Here is a 12,964-nt window from a genome sequence, read left to right as displayed (position 1 = left end):
CCACCATCAGTAGCTTTTTACAATCGGTGTGCATGCCCTGATGTGGTACATATGTGCACATTGCCGAATGTGATTGGGAGCACGGGTGCATTATTTTGGAGATGTGTCCCACTTTTGTAAACGTATGAAGAGGAACTCCCTTCTGCTCTCAATCCAATCGCTCCTCCCACCTGTTTTAAAATTGGAACTCAGGAGCAACACCCAAGGACATGTGTGTTTGATTCAGACCGGAGACATTAATTTACACTAGGTTTTTTCTGGTCTCTTTCTCTTCTGCATCCGGCTCCTCCCACCTTTGACTCAGCACCAAAGCCAGGGTGAAAGAAAGGTAGCCTCTGATTTTGCTAATGAGTTTGCTTGACCGCCTTGGGGTGTTTTACAACCTTTGAGTCAGTGGAGACTGATAGCTCTGATGTCAGTGGAACAGTGAATCCGCTCCGGGTTTTAGTCCAGACTTTCAATGATCTGTCCAAGGTGCTGAACCCTATTCCCAAAATAGGTTCAGAACCTTGGACAGGTCCTTGAAAGTTTGGACTAAATCCCGGAGCGGATTCACTGCCCTACTGACATCAGAGCCTCTAGTCTTCACTACTTTGAGTCTCTGCTTCAACAAGTACATCAGGGATGGAGAACCGGATAGGCCCTCCAGATGTGGCCAGACTCCAACTTCCATTGGCCAGACTTACTGGAGCTGATGGGAGTTAGGAGTCCAACCACAACCCTATCCATGAAGTGCATCAATTGGAGATTGTTTGGGGTTTGTCACTATCCCAAAGCACATGAAGACTTGCTATTTCTTATTGACCAGCAGCATGTTCCAGGGTTGTTGTGTATGTTTCTTCAGGAGAAGGGAGTGGCTATTGGGCAAGTTGCCTTCAGAGAGATCCTCCTTAAGTAGTGCTACCTCCATTTCCTTGCTATTACTGCTGTCCAGTCCACACCTCCAGTTAGAGGGAAAAAGCAAGGCAAGGAGAGGTGTGACATTGTCTTCTTCCTTCTTGCTCACTTGCGTGGAGAGTGGACAGACAGTGACAACAAACAGGCACACGGGCAGGGTTAGGGGGTGTGGGTGGTGGTGAATGCCCTTGCTGGGGTTGGGGCCTTGGCAGATGCCCAATGGAGCTGACTCCTGGCGCCAGCCCATGAATGCCTGTCTTTATGCAGTATGCATGGAAGGGGGAGGGACTGTAGGGGAGGCTAGTCCATTAGGGCAAATGCGGCATTGCCTCATCAACCTCAGCCAGCCTCTACTTGCCTGTCTACTTATCTATAACCAATCCAGGAGGTGTCACTGCCTGTCAATTTCCTTCTCTTTCATCTTAGCACTCTCCTTGTAGAACGGCAGGGACGGGACGAGGAGGATGAGGACATAACTAGAATGAGTTAGCTCTGCCTGTCGTTGGCTCGGGCTTTGTTTCTCATTGGTTCTGACTCCACCTACTGTTGGTCTCTCTGCATTATGCCCCACTAGTCCCCAACCACCCCTGAAGGTTTGTATGTCTCAACCACTCCTAGGCAGAAAAGAGGGAGTGCATGCAAGGTGTCTATGGTCACAGATACTTTGCATCTCTCCTGCGCCCCATGAGATCTCTGCTGGTGAGGACCAGGCCTGCGACAGGGGACGTTCTACAGTCTTCACCACATTTGTTTCTAGCGCAGCACCAAAAAATTAAAAGATAAAAAGGCAGCCCATTTGTTTTCTAGGATGGGAGAGAGAGTCAAGAGACATCATTGGCTATGTGCATGGTGGGGCGGATGGAAAACTCCCCAACTGAAGGACCCCACTAAAGAGAATCAGGCCTGCTCCTTTGATCTCATTCTGGATTCCATTTCTTAACACGGGTGTCCAAACATTCAGATTGACTTATCTCTTTGCAGTCCTGTTATTATTTAAAACATTCACACCCATACCCTCCAATTATTATTTTTTTTAGGGCTGGTGAGAGGCAAGATGCATCAGACAAAGGGTTCTCTCCAGTGTTAGGCCTCCTCAGAATAGACCTATTGTGATGAATAGGTCTACTCTGAGTAGAACTTAGCTGAATTATTATCATTATTTATTAAATTTATATCCCACCCTTCCTCCCAGTAGGAGCCCAGGGCGGTAAACAAAAACATTAAAGACACTCTAAAACATCTTTAAAAAACAGAATTTAAAATATATTTTTAGAAAAACATGCAAAACATCTTAAAAAGCAATTCCAACACAGATACAGACTAGGGTAAGGTCTCTACTTAAAAGGCTTGTTGAAAGAGGAAGGTCTTCAGTAGGTGCCGAAAAGATAACAGAGACGGCGCCTGTGTCATATTTAAGGGGAGGGAATTCGGAAGGGTAGGCGCCACTACACTAAAGGTCCATTTCCTATGTTGTGCGGAACGGACCTCCTGATGAGATGGTATCTCCAGGAGGCCCTCACCTGTTGAGTGCAGTGATCGACTGGGTATATGGGGTAAGATGATCTTCCAGGCCAAGCTTTACTTTTACTCAGAGTAGACCCAGTGAAATGAATAACCATGACTAACTTATGCTCATTACTTTCAATTGGTCTGTTCTGAGCAAAAGTGTGTTTGTGTGGGGGGGGTGGAGGGTGGTAATGCTAAACTGTTCTGGCTAAGCACAATGTTGTCCTCTACCCATGGCAGCTGGCGCCCCCTAATGGAATAGACTCTCTATGCTTCCTGGTTGGAATCCCCTGAGACTTACACGAAAGCCATATTTGTATTGAGCTAAGATTGAAACACACACACACACACACAAATCTTCTTCTGGGTGGGCAGTGGGGACAAAAGAGGATGGCGGTCTTGGATTGTCATGTTGTGTTCTTGTATGTACATAAATCTTTCAGGGGTGTGGGGAGGAGACCAAGAAAATTACAACAAATGTCAATGTTACTTTATAACCTTTCTAAATATCCTGTGCTAATCTCAGAAGATAAAAACTATAAATATATCTGGATTATACATGTTACCCTTGCTGGCTTCTTTTTTTGCTTTCCTGCCTCGAAGTGCAGTGTGGGTTGCGATGGGATGACTCCATTTTTGGAATGCACGTGGAGTGCAAGGAGGGGGGTCTCACTGCAAAGTTAAGGGGAAGTGGTCACTTTGGGCATGGATTTGGAGTGGTGTAGAGGTATTGGACTATGACCTGGGAGACCAGGGTTCGAATCCCCACACAGCCACAAATCTCACTGGGTGACCTCGGGCCAGTCATTGCCTCTCAGTCTCAGGGGAAGGCAATGGTAAACCCCCTCTGAATACTGCTTACCATGAAAACTCTATTGATAGGGTCGCCATAAGTCAGAATCAACTTGAAGGCAGTCCGTTTCACTTTTTTTCAATGAGATTTGGAGCATCAGGTTGCCTCCAACAAAGGCAAAAGTGGACAGAGCAATACATGTAAATTTTACCTCTGTGCAGTAGGTAAGTTTCTGCACACAGTCCTCTATATCTTCCATCCTGGGGAGCAAGAGGTGTTGTCAGAAATTCAAGGACACATTGCAGCTAGGTGAAAACACATGGTGTGAAGCAGGGGCAGTGAGAGGTGTGGTCTGGAGAGAGTTCTGAGGGCCAGACAGAGAGATGTGGGGGAGACACATTTGGGCCCTCCCAGACCTGAGGTTACTCACCCTGCCTTAGGTGAACCACATATACAGTACCTATGCCTGGTCAAGACTGAAGGCTTTGTGTCTATGTATTTTAGGTTGTTCCACTTTAGCACCCACACAAGCAAAGATCCACCAGGCCCAACCGCTACTTACAAGTTTTGGAACCTAGCAAAATGCATATTCCCTTCATCATTGAAGGAGCATGCCACTAATTTGTGGCTGAGTATGCAAACTGGGATATAACAAAAGTCAAGTGGTCACTGGACCCTAGCCTGGGATGAAGGACAAATGAGTGGAGAGACTCTCCATTGTTGCCAGACTGGGGCTGTTGTGGGCTGCAGTCTGAGCCACATTCCCTTGGGAATCAATCCCACCAAATTCATCGTATCATAGAATTTAGGAGACAGAAGGGACCTTAGCAGTCATCTAGTCCAGCCGCCTCCTCAAAGCAGCAGAAGAGCCTGCTGGATTCGGCCAAAAGCCCATCGAAGTCCAACATGCTGTTCTCGTGACTCTGGTCCTGCCAACCAGATGCCCACGAGCCACCTGCAAGCGGAACCTGAGCACAACAGCAACACTCCCCATTTGTGATTCCCAGCAACCAGCGTCCATGTCACCTTGGACAGCTCCTTGAAAGTCTGGGCTAAAACCAGGGATGGATTTTACTTCCCCGCTGACATGAAGTCACCAGCCACCACTGCCAGCAACTGATATTCAGAAGAAGATAGGAAGCTGGCTTATGCTGAATTAGACCACTGCTCCCTCCAGCTCAGTACTGTCTACACTGACCGTGGCTCTCCAGGATTTCAGGGAAGGTGCCAGACATTGAACTGTGGACCTTCAGCTTGGAAACAAATGCTCTACCACTGAGTCCTTCCCATCCTGCCTCCAACAGCGGAGGCAGAACACAGCCATTGTGGCACTGATAGCCTTTTCCTCCATTAGCTGTGCAGTCTTGCTGCTTCATCATCCCTAACAGACAACCATCCAGTTTCTGTGTAAGTACCTCCAGCACAGACAACCTGTTCTACTGCTCATCAGGAGTCATCAAATCAGAGAATGTTACAGCTGGAAGGGATCTCAGAGGCTTTCTAGTCCAACCCCCCCCACTCAATTCAGGAATTGTGCAACTACAGTATAAATGACAGCTAGCCAGCCAGTTTCAGTGGCTGGCAACTGCAGATGGGGATAGCTGTTATTGCATTCAGGTCCTGCTTGCCGGCTTCCCATAGACATCTGGTTGGCCACTAGACTAGATGGGCCATTGGCCTGATCCAGCAGGCTCTTCTTATGGTTTTATGGCTTGCAAGCAAATGCACAGAGGCTTGCACCATCAGATTATGATGATAAATAAACTAAATCATCAATTAGTTTGACATCTGAGTAGGAACCAGAGTCCTGAAGCACAAAGCCTCTCATTTTTAGATGGACTGCACACTTAACCTCTATATCATCAAAGAGGCCTTCGCAAATGTGCATGTTCAATGGTATTTGCTCTCTGCTGTTTTTGTAAATACCTGTACCATAAATAATGTTTTTCTTTAAAAAAGAATCTGTTGCCTGACTCATTGGGGACCACTTTTTAGCTGATCAAAAGGTTTCTCATCAATTAATCAAATCGATTAAGCGTCACAGCCTTACCTATAACTCTTTGTGACCTCAAATTCACCCTTTGAGTGTGTAAGTCAATTGGAAGTTAAAATAAGTTCAGGGACTGATAAACTGAGGACAAAATAAGAGCCAAACAGGACCAATATAATTTATTAGCTGTTATTCAAGACGATGATGAGGATCTTAATATATTATTTGCTTTCCACATAAGTCTCAAGGTAGTTTACATAAAATCAACTAAAACAGCTTTAAAAGCAGAGCACAAACCTGTGAAAGAGAGGTTTAAAAACAATGCAGAATAAACACCTAAGGCAGAGACCTTTTTTCATCTAGCTTGAAAAGTTAGCCGAAACAAAAAACAGTCTCTGGCTGTTTCTGGAAAGTAGCGGGCGCCGTTCATATCTGGACAAGGATGCTATTCCACAAAACAGGGACAGCCGTACTGATAGCCCCACTCCACGTTCCTGTGGAGCAGACTTCTGATGTTTTAGGGATTTGAAGAAGAAACTCTCCTACAGAAAGTAGGGGTGAGGCAGAAAATCAACCTTGTTTGCATTTTTATGAGAAGCTATCTAGTTCACATTTAAACCGATACCTGAATCAAAACACGATTATCCTTTGAAATTCGCACATCTCTGAAATTTGCCTTGCTGTTCTCCAGGAGCGTGGGCTCCTACTGGGAGGAAGGGTGGGATATTAATAATAATAATAATAATAATAGTAGCAGTAGTAGTAGTAGTAGTAGTAGTAGTAGTTGTTGTTGTTGTTGTTGTTGTTGTTATGTGCCTCCAAGTCGACTACGACTTATGGCAACCCTATGAATCAGTGACCTGCAAGAACATCTGTCACCCGGTGGATCGTGCAAAAGACCCATCTAGCTTGGCATCCCATTCTCACAGTGGCCAACTAAATGCCTCTGGGAAGCCTGCAAAGCTAGGACCTGAGCGCAACAGCAACTCTCCCCCCCCTGTGCGGACTGTGAGTCCTGGCACACTCCCTCCCGCAGTGATGGAGTTCAAAGAAACATTCTGGTCAGGTGAAAATGCTCAAGCAGGGCTTGCAGCAGGACTGGAGTGGGGTGTGGCCGAGGAAGAGGCCGCATGCTTCTGATGACCAGTTTGCTGGAAACTGCAGGAGGGAAGAGTGCTCTGGCGCTCAGCTCCTGCTTGCAGGCTTCCCATGAGAGGCATCCGGTTGGAAGCACACCTGGAAGAGACGGAGACGGCAATGTGTGTGTGTGTTAGGGATGGGCGAGAATTTTGATCCAGTTCCCATTTCAAGCAGAATTTACCACATTCACAATTTCCAAAACAGCATGAGAACTGAAACACAGCTATCCTTCGAAATTTGAATTTTGGAATGCAGTTCGTCAACTAAACAACATTTACAAAAACGCATCTATTAGGGGAAAGGGCACCTAAAAATGAATGCATGGGTTCAAATAACACGCCGAAAGGCACGGTGTGACGAAAAAGGGCTGGCTGTGCCTTTGTCAAAACGGCTGACAAAAATGGGTTTCTTTGGAGAAATCCAAAGAAACGGTGGAGAATTTTCACGAGGATTTTTTATTTTTTTATTATTTTTTTTGCTGTAGAAATGTAGAGAACCGGATTTAACACTGGGAAAACAAGAAATGGACAGAACCGAAGCAGACAGGTCTTTCCCTCCCGTGTGTGTGCGTGCGTGCATGCTGTGGACGATGTGTTCCGGCGATGACTGACAAGCTGGAAGAAGTTCAAAGAGTGAAGAAAGAGGGAGAGATTGCAGTGGGGGGAGGGAAACGGGAGGTTGGCAAAACCCACTGAAATAATAAGGAATCCAAAGGGACTCAGTTCTGGGGGCAAAGATTAAGGGAGCTCAATCAGGCTTAGCTCAGTGAAGGCAGCCAGCGATGGGGAAAAAAAGCACTGAAAGGAGGGCCAATTCCAAATTGCTGGGAGAGCTGCAGGCTAAGTTGGGATTAAGGCTGAGAACTATCCTTCCCCCATCACCACCGCCAAAAAAAACAAAAATAAATCGGTTAGAAAGCAGGGAGTCAATTGGGTCTGACTGCGAACAGACCATTGGGTTGCCACACACTCCCTGTACAAAAGCAGGCTCCTTCCTTTTTTAGAAATTATTTATTTTATTAAATTCCTCTCTCTCCCCACCAGCACCGCATCCAAGGCTGCCCAGGGTGGCCGACACATCTGTAGTAAACACAATGAAATGGACTGCTTTCAAGTCGATTCCAACTTATGGGCGACCCTATGTATAGGGTTTTCATCGTAAGCGGTATGCAAAGGTGGTTTACCGTTGCCTTCCTCTGAGGCTGAGAGGCAGTGACTGGCCCAAGGTCACCCAGGGAGCTTCATGGCTGTGTGGGGATTCAAACACTGGTCTCCCTGGTCGTAGTCCAACACCTTAACCACTACACCACAAAATCCGCCATATTTAAAACCTTTAAAAGCAGCTTTAAAACATGTGAGAACAATGACCCATAATAAAACATGCAACCAGGCGTGTGTCTGAGAAAGGCCCACCAAAACGAAAGCATTTTCCGCAGGTGTCCGAAAGAAGATAGCGGCGGTGTCTGCCAAACGTCACCAAGCAGGGAGTTCCAAAGTGACACTTGCTGCTGCACCTCAGGCTCGACTCCATATAAGCACAGGACGGGCATGGTGTGGCACTTGTAGAAGTGCGAGTTCTACAGATCGACAGGATTGAGTTGGCACATTTGGGGTAAGGCGATCCCTTAAGAAAACTGGTCCCAAGCCTAATGAAATGGGCAATGGGCTAGAGAAAAAGTATAAAGGGCAGAGCCGAACATCTAAAGCACATCCAATGCACATTTAAATCAGATGACTTCCCCCAAAGAATCCTGGGGACTTCCCCTCACAGAGCTACAAATTCCCAGCAACCGTAACAAAATACACTTCCCATAATTCTTTGGGGGACACCGTGTGATTCAAACGTATGGTATGGCTCTGCCTTAAGTTTGAAGCGCAGAAGGTCCCAGGTTCAGTCTCAGGTGGGCAGAGGAGAAGATCTCAGCCTGTGACCTCAAAATTCCAGGCAGAGTAGACCAGGAATGGGGAACCTTCATCCCACCCACTGCACAAGCCAGCTTTGACGGGTGGGTGGGGCCACCCACTGTTCAATCATCAGACATCATGGTGACACAGTTGACTGATAGGTGGATGATCCCAGCCTCCTGTCCAAGTTGATCCCGGAAGGTGGAGGAAGGGGTCTGCTTTGCCAGCAGTTTCCCTGCAGGAAACATTCAGGCAAGGCAGCACCTGTACCTCAGCTAATGAGGGGAGGGTTAAGTCCTGCTCTCTGCAGGGGTCTGGACCATGTGGGGAAAGGCAGCTTCCTGTCTGAGCTAGGGATGGGCAAGAAATTTGATTCAGTGGCTAAGACGTGCTGATTGGTTCACAGGATGCTGGAGACATACGGACCCTGCTGGGACTCTGCTCCCCCAAAAGTAAAGCATCTAAAACACACATGCCCCGAGACCTTGGACGACTACACCCCTGGGCACAGCAGAGGTGCATAAAATTAGACATGGAGTGAAGAAAGTGGACAGACAGGACATTTTTCTTCTCTCATCATGATAGAATCTGAGACTCTCCAACTCAGCTGAACTTTGGAAGATTCAGGACGGACCAAAGAAGGCACATCTTCATGCAGCACATAGTTAAACTATGGGATTTGCACCTTCAAGAGGAGTAACGACTACCAACTCGGATGGCTTTAAAAGAGAATTAGACAAATTCCTGGAAGATAGTGCTGAATACCAGTAGCTGGGAATCACAAGTTTGTGTGTGTGGGGGGGGGTGCTGTTGTGCTCATGTCCTCTTTGTGGACTTCCCAGATGAGTCTCGCTCTCTGATTACGTTTCATTTTCAATTCGTCAAACAGGTTGCCAGTTAAGATTTGCCATAAATTGTGCTGTGCTAGTTATTATGATTCCCTTTTTTTTTCTCGTTATTTTTTCCCGAAAAATTACATACTTTCCCCCCATTATTCCTTATGCCGCTGTATAATTTATATAGTGTATACAGCAGCAGCTGATTACAAAAGTAATATAACGTCAATAATTACGTAATTCTTGGTGCAGATTTTTTTTTAAAAGTTCCCGTGCTGCCAACAGCCACAGATGCAAAGGAAAGAGTGGGAACCTATTCAACCACAAGATGAACTTGCGGATTTTTTATTATTATTATTATTATTATTATTATTATTATTATTATTATTATTATTATTATTATTATTATTATTATTATTATTATTATTATTATTATTACACTTGTATACCGCCCCATAGCCGAAGCTGTCTGAGTGGTTTACAACATAAAAATCAACATACGTTCACATTTGGTACAATTGCTAGTAAAAAAAAGAAAACTAATTCATATTTGAAATAAACATAACTGAACAATAAGCCTCTAAACAATATACATAACATGAAAACAAAATAAATCAAACACAAAGCAAAGATTTATCTCAGAATTCGATCCCGTTCCAATTTTGTGAATATTCTACGCTATCTCTGCTTCGTCGTCTTCAACTTCATCATCATCACCACCAACAACTGGGGTCCAAAACTGCCTTATACTGTGTTTGGCCATTGGGCCATCTAGCACCGAATTGTCTACACCAGGTGTGGGGAACCTTTGGCCCTCCAGATGTTGCTGGACGCCAATGCCCATCAGCTCCAGCGAGCACGGCCAATGGCCGGGGCTGATGGGAGCAGTGCTTTAGCAACATCGGGAGGGCCAAAGGTTCCCCACATGTGGTCTACATGGACCGGCAGTGGCTCCCCAGGGTTTCAAACAGGAGTCTTTCCCAGCCCTAACTGGAGAGGCCGGGGACTGAACCTGGGACCTTCTGCATGCAAGCAGGTACAGTAGAGCCCCGCTTTGGGTTGCCCCGCTTTGCGGCGTTCCACTAATATGATGGCTCCAGTGGGGCGATCAGCTGTAACGCAGGAGCTCCAGCCACCACTCTCCAGCTGACAGCGATCAGCTGTAGCACAGGAGCTCCAGCCGCCACTCTCCAGCTGACAGCAATCAGCTGTAGCGCAGGAACTCAAGCTGCCATTCTCCAGCTGACAGCATCAGCTGTAACGCAGGAGCTCCAGCCACCACTCTCCAGCTGACAGCGATCAGCTGTAGCTCAGGAGCTCCAGCTGACAGCGATCAGCTGTAGCGCAGGAACTCAAGCTGCCACTCTCCAGCTGACAGCATCAGCTGTAACGCAGGAGCTCCAGCCACCACTCTCCAGCTGACAGCATCAGCTGTAGCATGGGGAGCTCACGCGCTACAGCTGATCACTGTCAACTGGAGAGTGGCGGCTGGAGCTCCTGCGCTACAGCTATACAGTAAGGCCCCACTGTTTGGTGGTTTTCACTTTTCGGCAGAGGGCCGGAACATAACCCGCCTTATGGGTGGGGCCCTATATGCTACCTCTGTGTGGTGTCCCTCCCCCATCAGAGAAAGCTGCCATATACCAAGTGGTCCACCTCGCTCAGGATGGTCTACACTGACTACCAGCAGCCTTCCAGGGTTTCAAGTTGGAGTCTTCCTTGCATGCATGCATGCCAGGGCTTGAACCTGGGGCTTTCTGCGCACAAGGCAGGCGCTCTGCTGGTAAACTATGGCCCTTCCCCTGTTTCATTGGACGATCTAAGAGGCATCCAAGTGCAGCCTCCGCGTGACAAGCCTCAGGCCTTGCAGGATCTTCTGTGCCGCTGGAAGGTGTGTCCATTTCCCGCCCGCTCACCTGCCCCCTGTCTGCTTTCCTTAATCTCTCACTCTCACTCTGATCTCCAAAGCCGTTGCTCGGGGGTGACCGCTGGCCCCAGCCTAGCTCGTGGCTCTGCTCTTGATCTCTGTGCTTTTTGCGTTTTGAATTTCTGGCTGGGGCAGAGCCGGGCTTTCGGCAAATGCGTCGGCTGCGCGTTCATGTGTGCGTGGTGTTGGTGTTTTTTTTCCCTTCTTCCCCTTTTGGAAAAGTAATTTGCCGCCTGGACCTTGAGGAACCTATTCGCAGCTGACAAAAGAAAAGTGAGGGTGCTCCATTAAACCCCAGACCTCTATCAATCTCCACCGCGCAGCATTAGTGCCTGGCGGGCTCCGGCTGCACTCTTGGCTGCGCTCCGCCGCTCAACATGAATTTCAATAGTGCCCATAATAAAACGCTGGCTCAGGCAAGGCCTAGGGCCTATGCTGGGGGGCCCCCGCAGAGCAGAGGAGCAGAGGCAGGAGTGGGGGAGGCATGGCTGTCCGGGGCTCTAGGGCAGAGGTGGCCGACCTTTGGTCAGTCAAGAGCCACAGCCCTCTTAGGTAATCTGCCAGGGGATTCATGCAGGCAGTGGATAGGCCCAGAGCCAAAAGTGGGTAAAGCTACCCCCTTTTTCATTTTTTTCTGCCATGCTCTTTTCTTTCCTCTTTCTTTCTACTGCCACACCCTCTCTCTCTCTGTCTCTCTCTGTCTCTCTCTCTCTCTCTCTCTCTCTGCCACCCCTTTCTCTCTCTCTCTCTCTCTGATACCCCCCGTCTCTCTGATACCTCCTTCTTTCAGGCACACTCTCTCCCTCTCCCACCCCTTTCTCTCACACACACTCTTTTTGTGCCACCCCCTCTCTCTGCCACCCCATTCTCTGTCTTTCTGTCACCCCCCTCTCTCTGCCCCCCGTTTCTCTCTCTTTCTCCCACTGCCTTTCTGTCTCGCACACTCACTCTATGAGTTTTCTATGTTGTGTAGAACGGACCTCCTGATAAGATGATATCTGCAGGAGGCCCTCACCTGCACTGGGTATATAAGGCATAAGACAGTCTTTCAGGTATCCTGGTCCCTAGCTGTACAGGGCTTTGTAGACCAAAACTAGAAGCTTGAACTTAGCCTGGTAGCTAATAGGTTTTTGTTATTGATATGTGCCTTCAAGTCGATTATGACTTCAGCAGCTGGGTGACATGTTGGCAATACCCTGCCTCAGTGAGCAGTCTTGCTGCTGTGTTTTGTATCAGCTGCAGCTTCTGGACCAACTCAAGGGTAGCCCCACATAGAGCACATTACAGTAATCCAGCCTGGATGCTACCAATGCATGTACAACAGTGGCGTCCAGAAATGGCCACAACTGAAGCTGGCAAAAGGCACTCCTAGCCACTGAGGTCACCTGGACCTCTCATGACAAAGATGAATCCAGGAGCACCCCCAGACTACGGATCTGCTCTTTCACAAGGAGTATAACCCCATCCAAAGCAAGCAACTGACCAATTATCCAAACTCAGGAACCACCAACCCACAGCACCTCCATCTTGCTAGGATTCAGACTATTGGTTCAGTTTATTGGTCCTCTTCCAGTCCACCACCAAGTCCAGGCAGTGGTCCAGGGCTTGCATGGCCTCTCCCAACTTAGATGTTATTGATAAATCAGTGTACTGCTGACATCTTGCCCCAAATCTCCTGATGACCACTCCCAAGGGCTTCATATAGATGTTAAACAACATGGGGGACAAGATGGTACCCTGCGGCACCCCATAGCAGAGCTATTTGCTGAAAATGACCCTGGAGATAGGATTAGAACCACTGTAAAACAGTGTCTCCAATACCCATCTCACCAAGTCGGCCCAGAAGGATACCATGGTCAATGGTATCAAAAGCCGCTGAGAGATCAAGTAAGGATAACAGTGTCACACTCCTCCTGATAAGGGTCATCCATCAGGGCAACCAAGGCCGATTCAGTCCCATAACCAGGCCTG

At 47.7% G+C, this 12,964-nt stretch overlaps 1 protein-coding gene across 1 annotated transcript in view; it reads left to right on the top strand.

Moving 5' to 3' along the window:
- The window catches only part of CADM3 (cell adhesion molecule 3), a 140,016-nt gene extending 130,872 nt beyond the window's left edge, over positions 1-9,144 (top strand). Inside the window, exons 8-9 of the mRNA XM_061606701.1 lie at positions 7,762-7,937; positions 8,637-9,144. Of these exons, the coding sequence (XP_061462685.1) occupies positions 7,762-7,922 (161 nt within the window). The 3' untranslated portion in view covers positions 7,923-7,937; positions 8,637-9,144. The remainder of the gene's footprint in view (positions 1-7,761; positions 7,938-8,636) is intronic.
- Positions 9,145-12,964: the final 3,820 nt, after the last annotated feature.

This window comes from Rhineura floridana, chromosome 22 (genome assembly GCF_030035675.1).
Source record: "Rhineura floridana isolate rRhiFlo1 chromosome 22, rRhiFlo1.hap2, whole genome shotgun sequence".
Lineage (NCBI taxonomy): Eukaryota > Metazoa > Chordata > Lepidosauria > Squamata > Rhineuridae > Rhineura > Rhineura floridana.
This window is presented reverse-complemented; position numbering and strand designations above follow the sequence as displayed.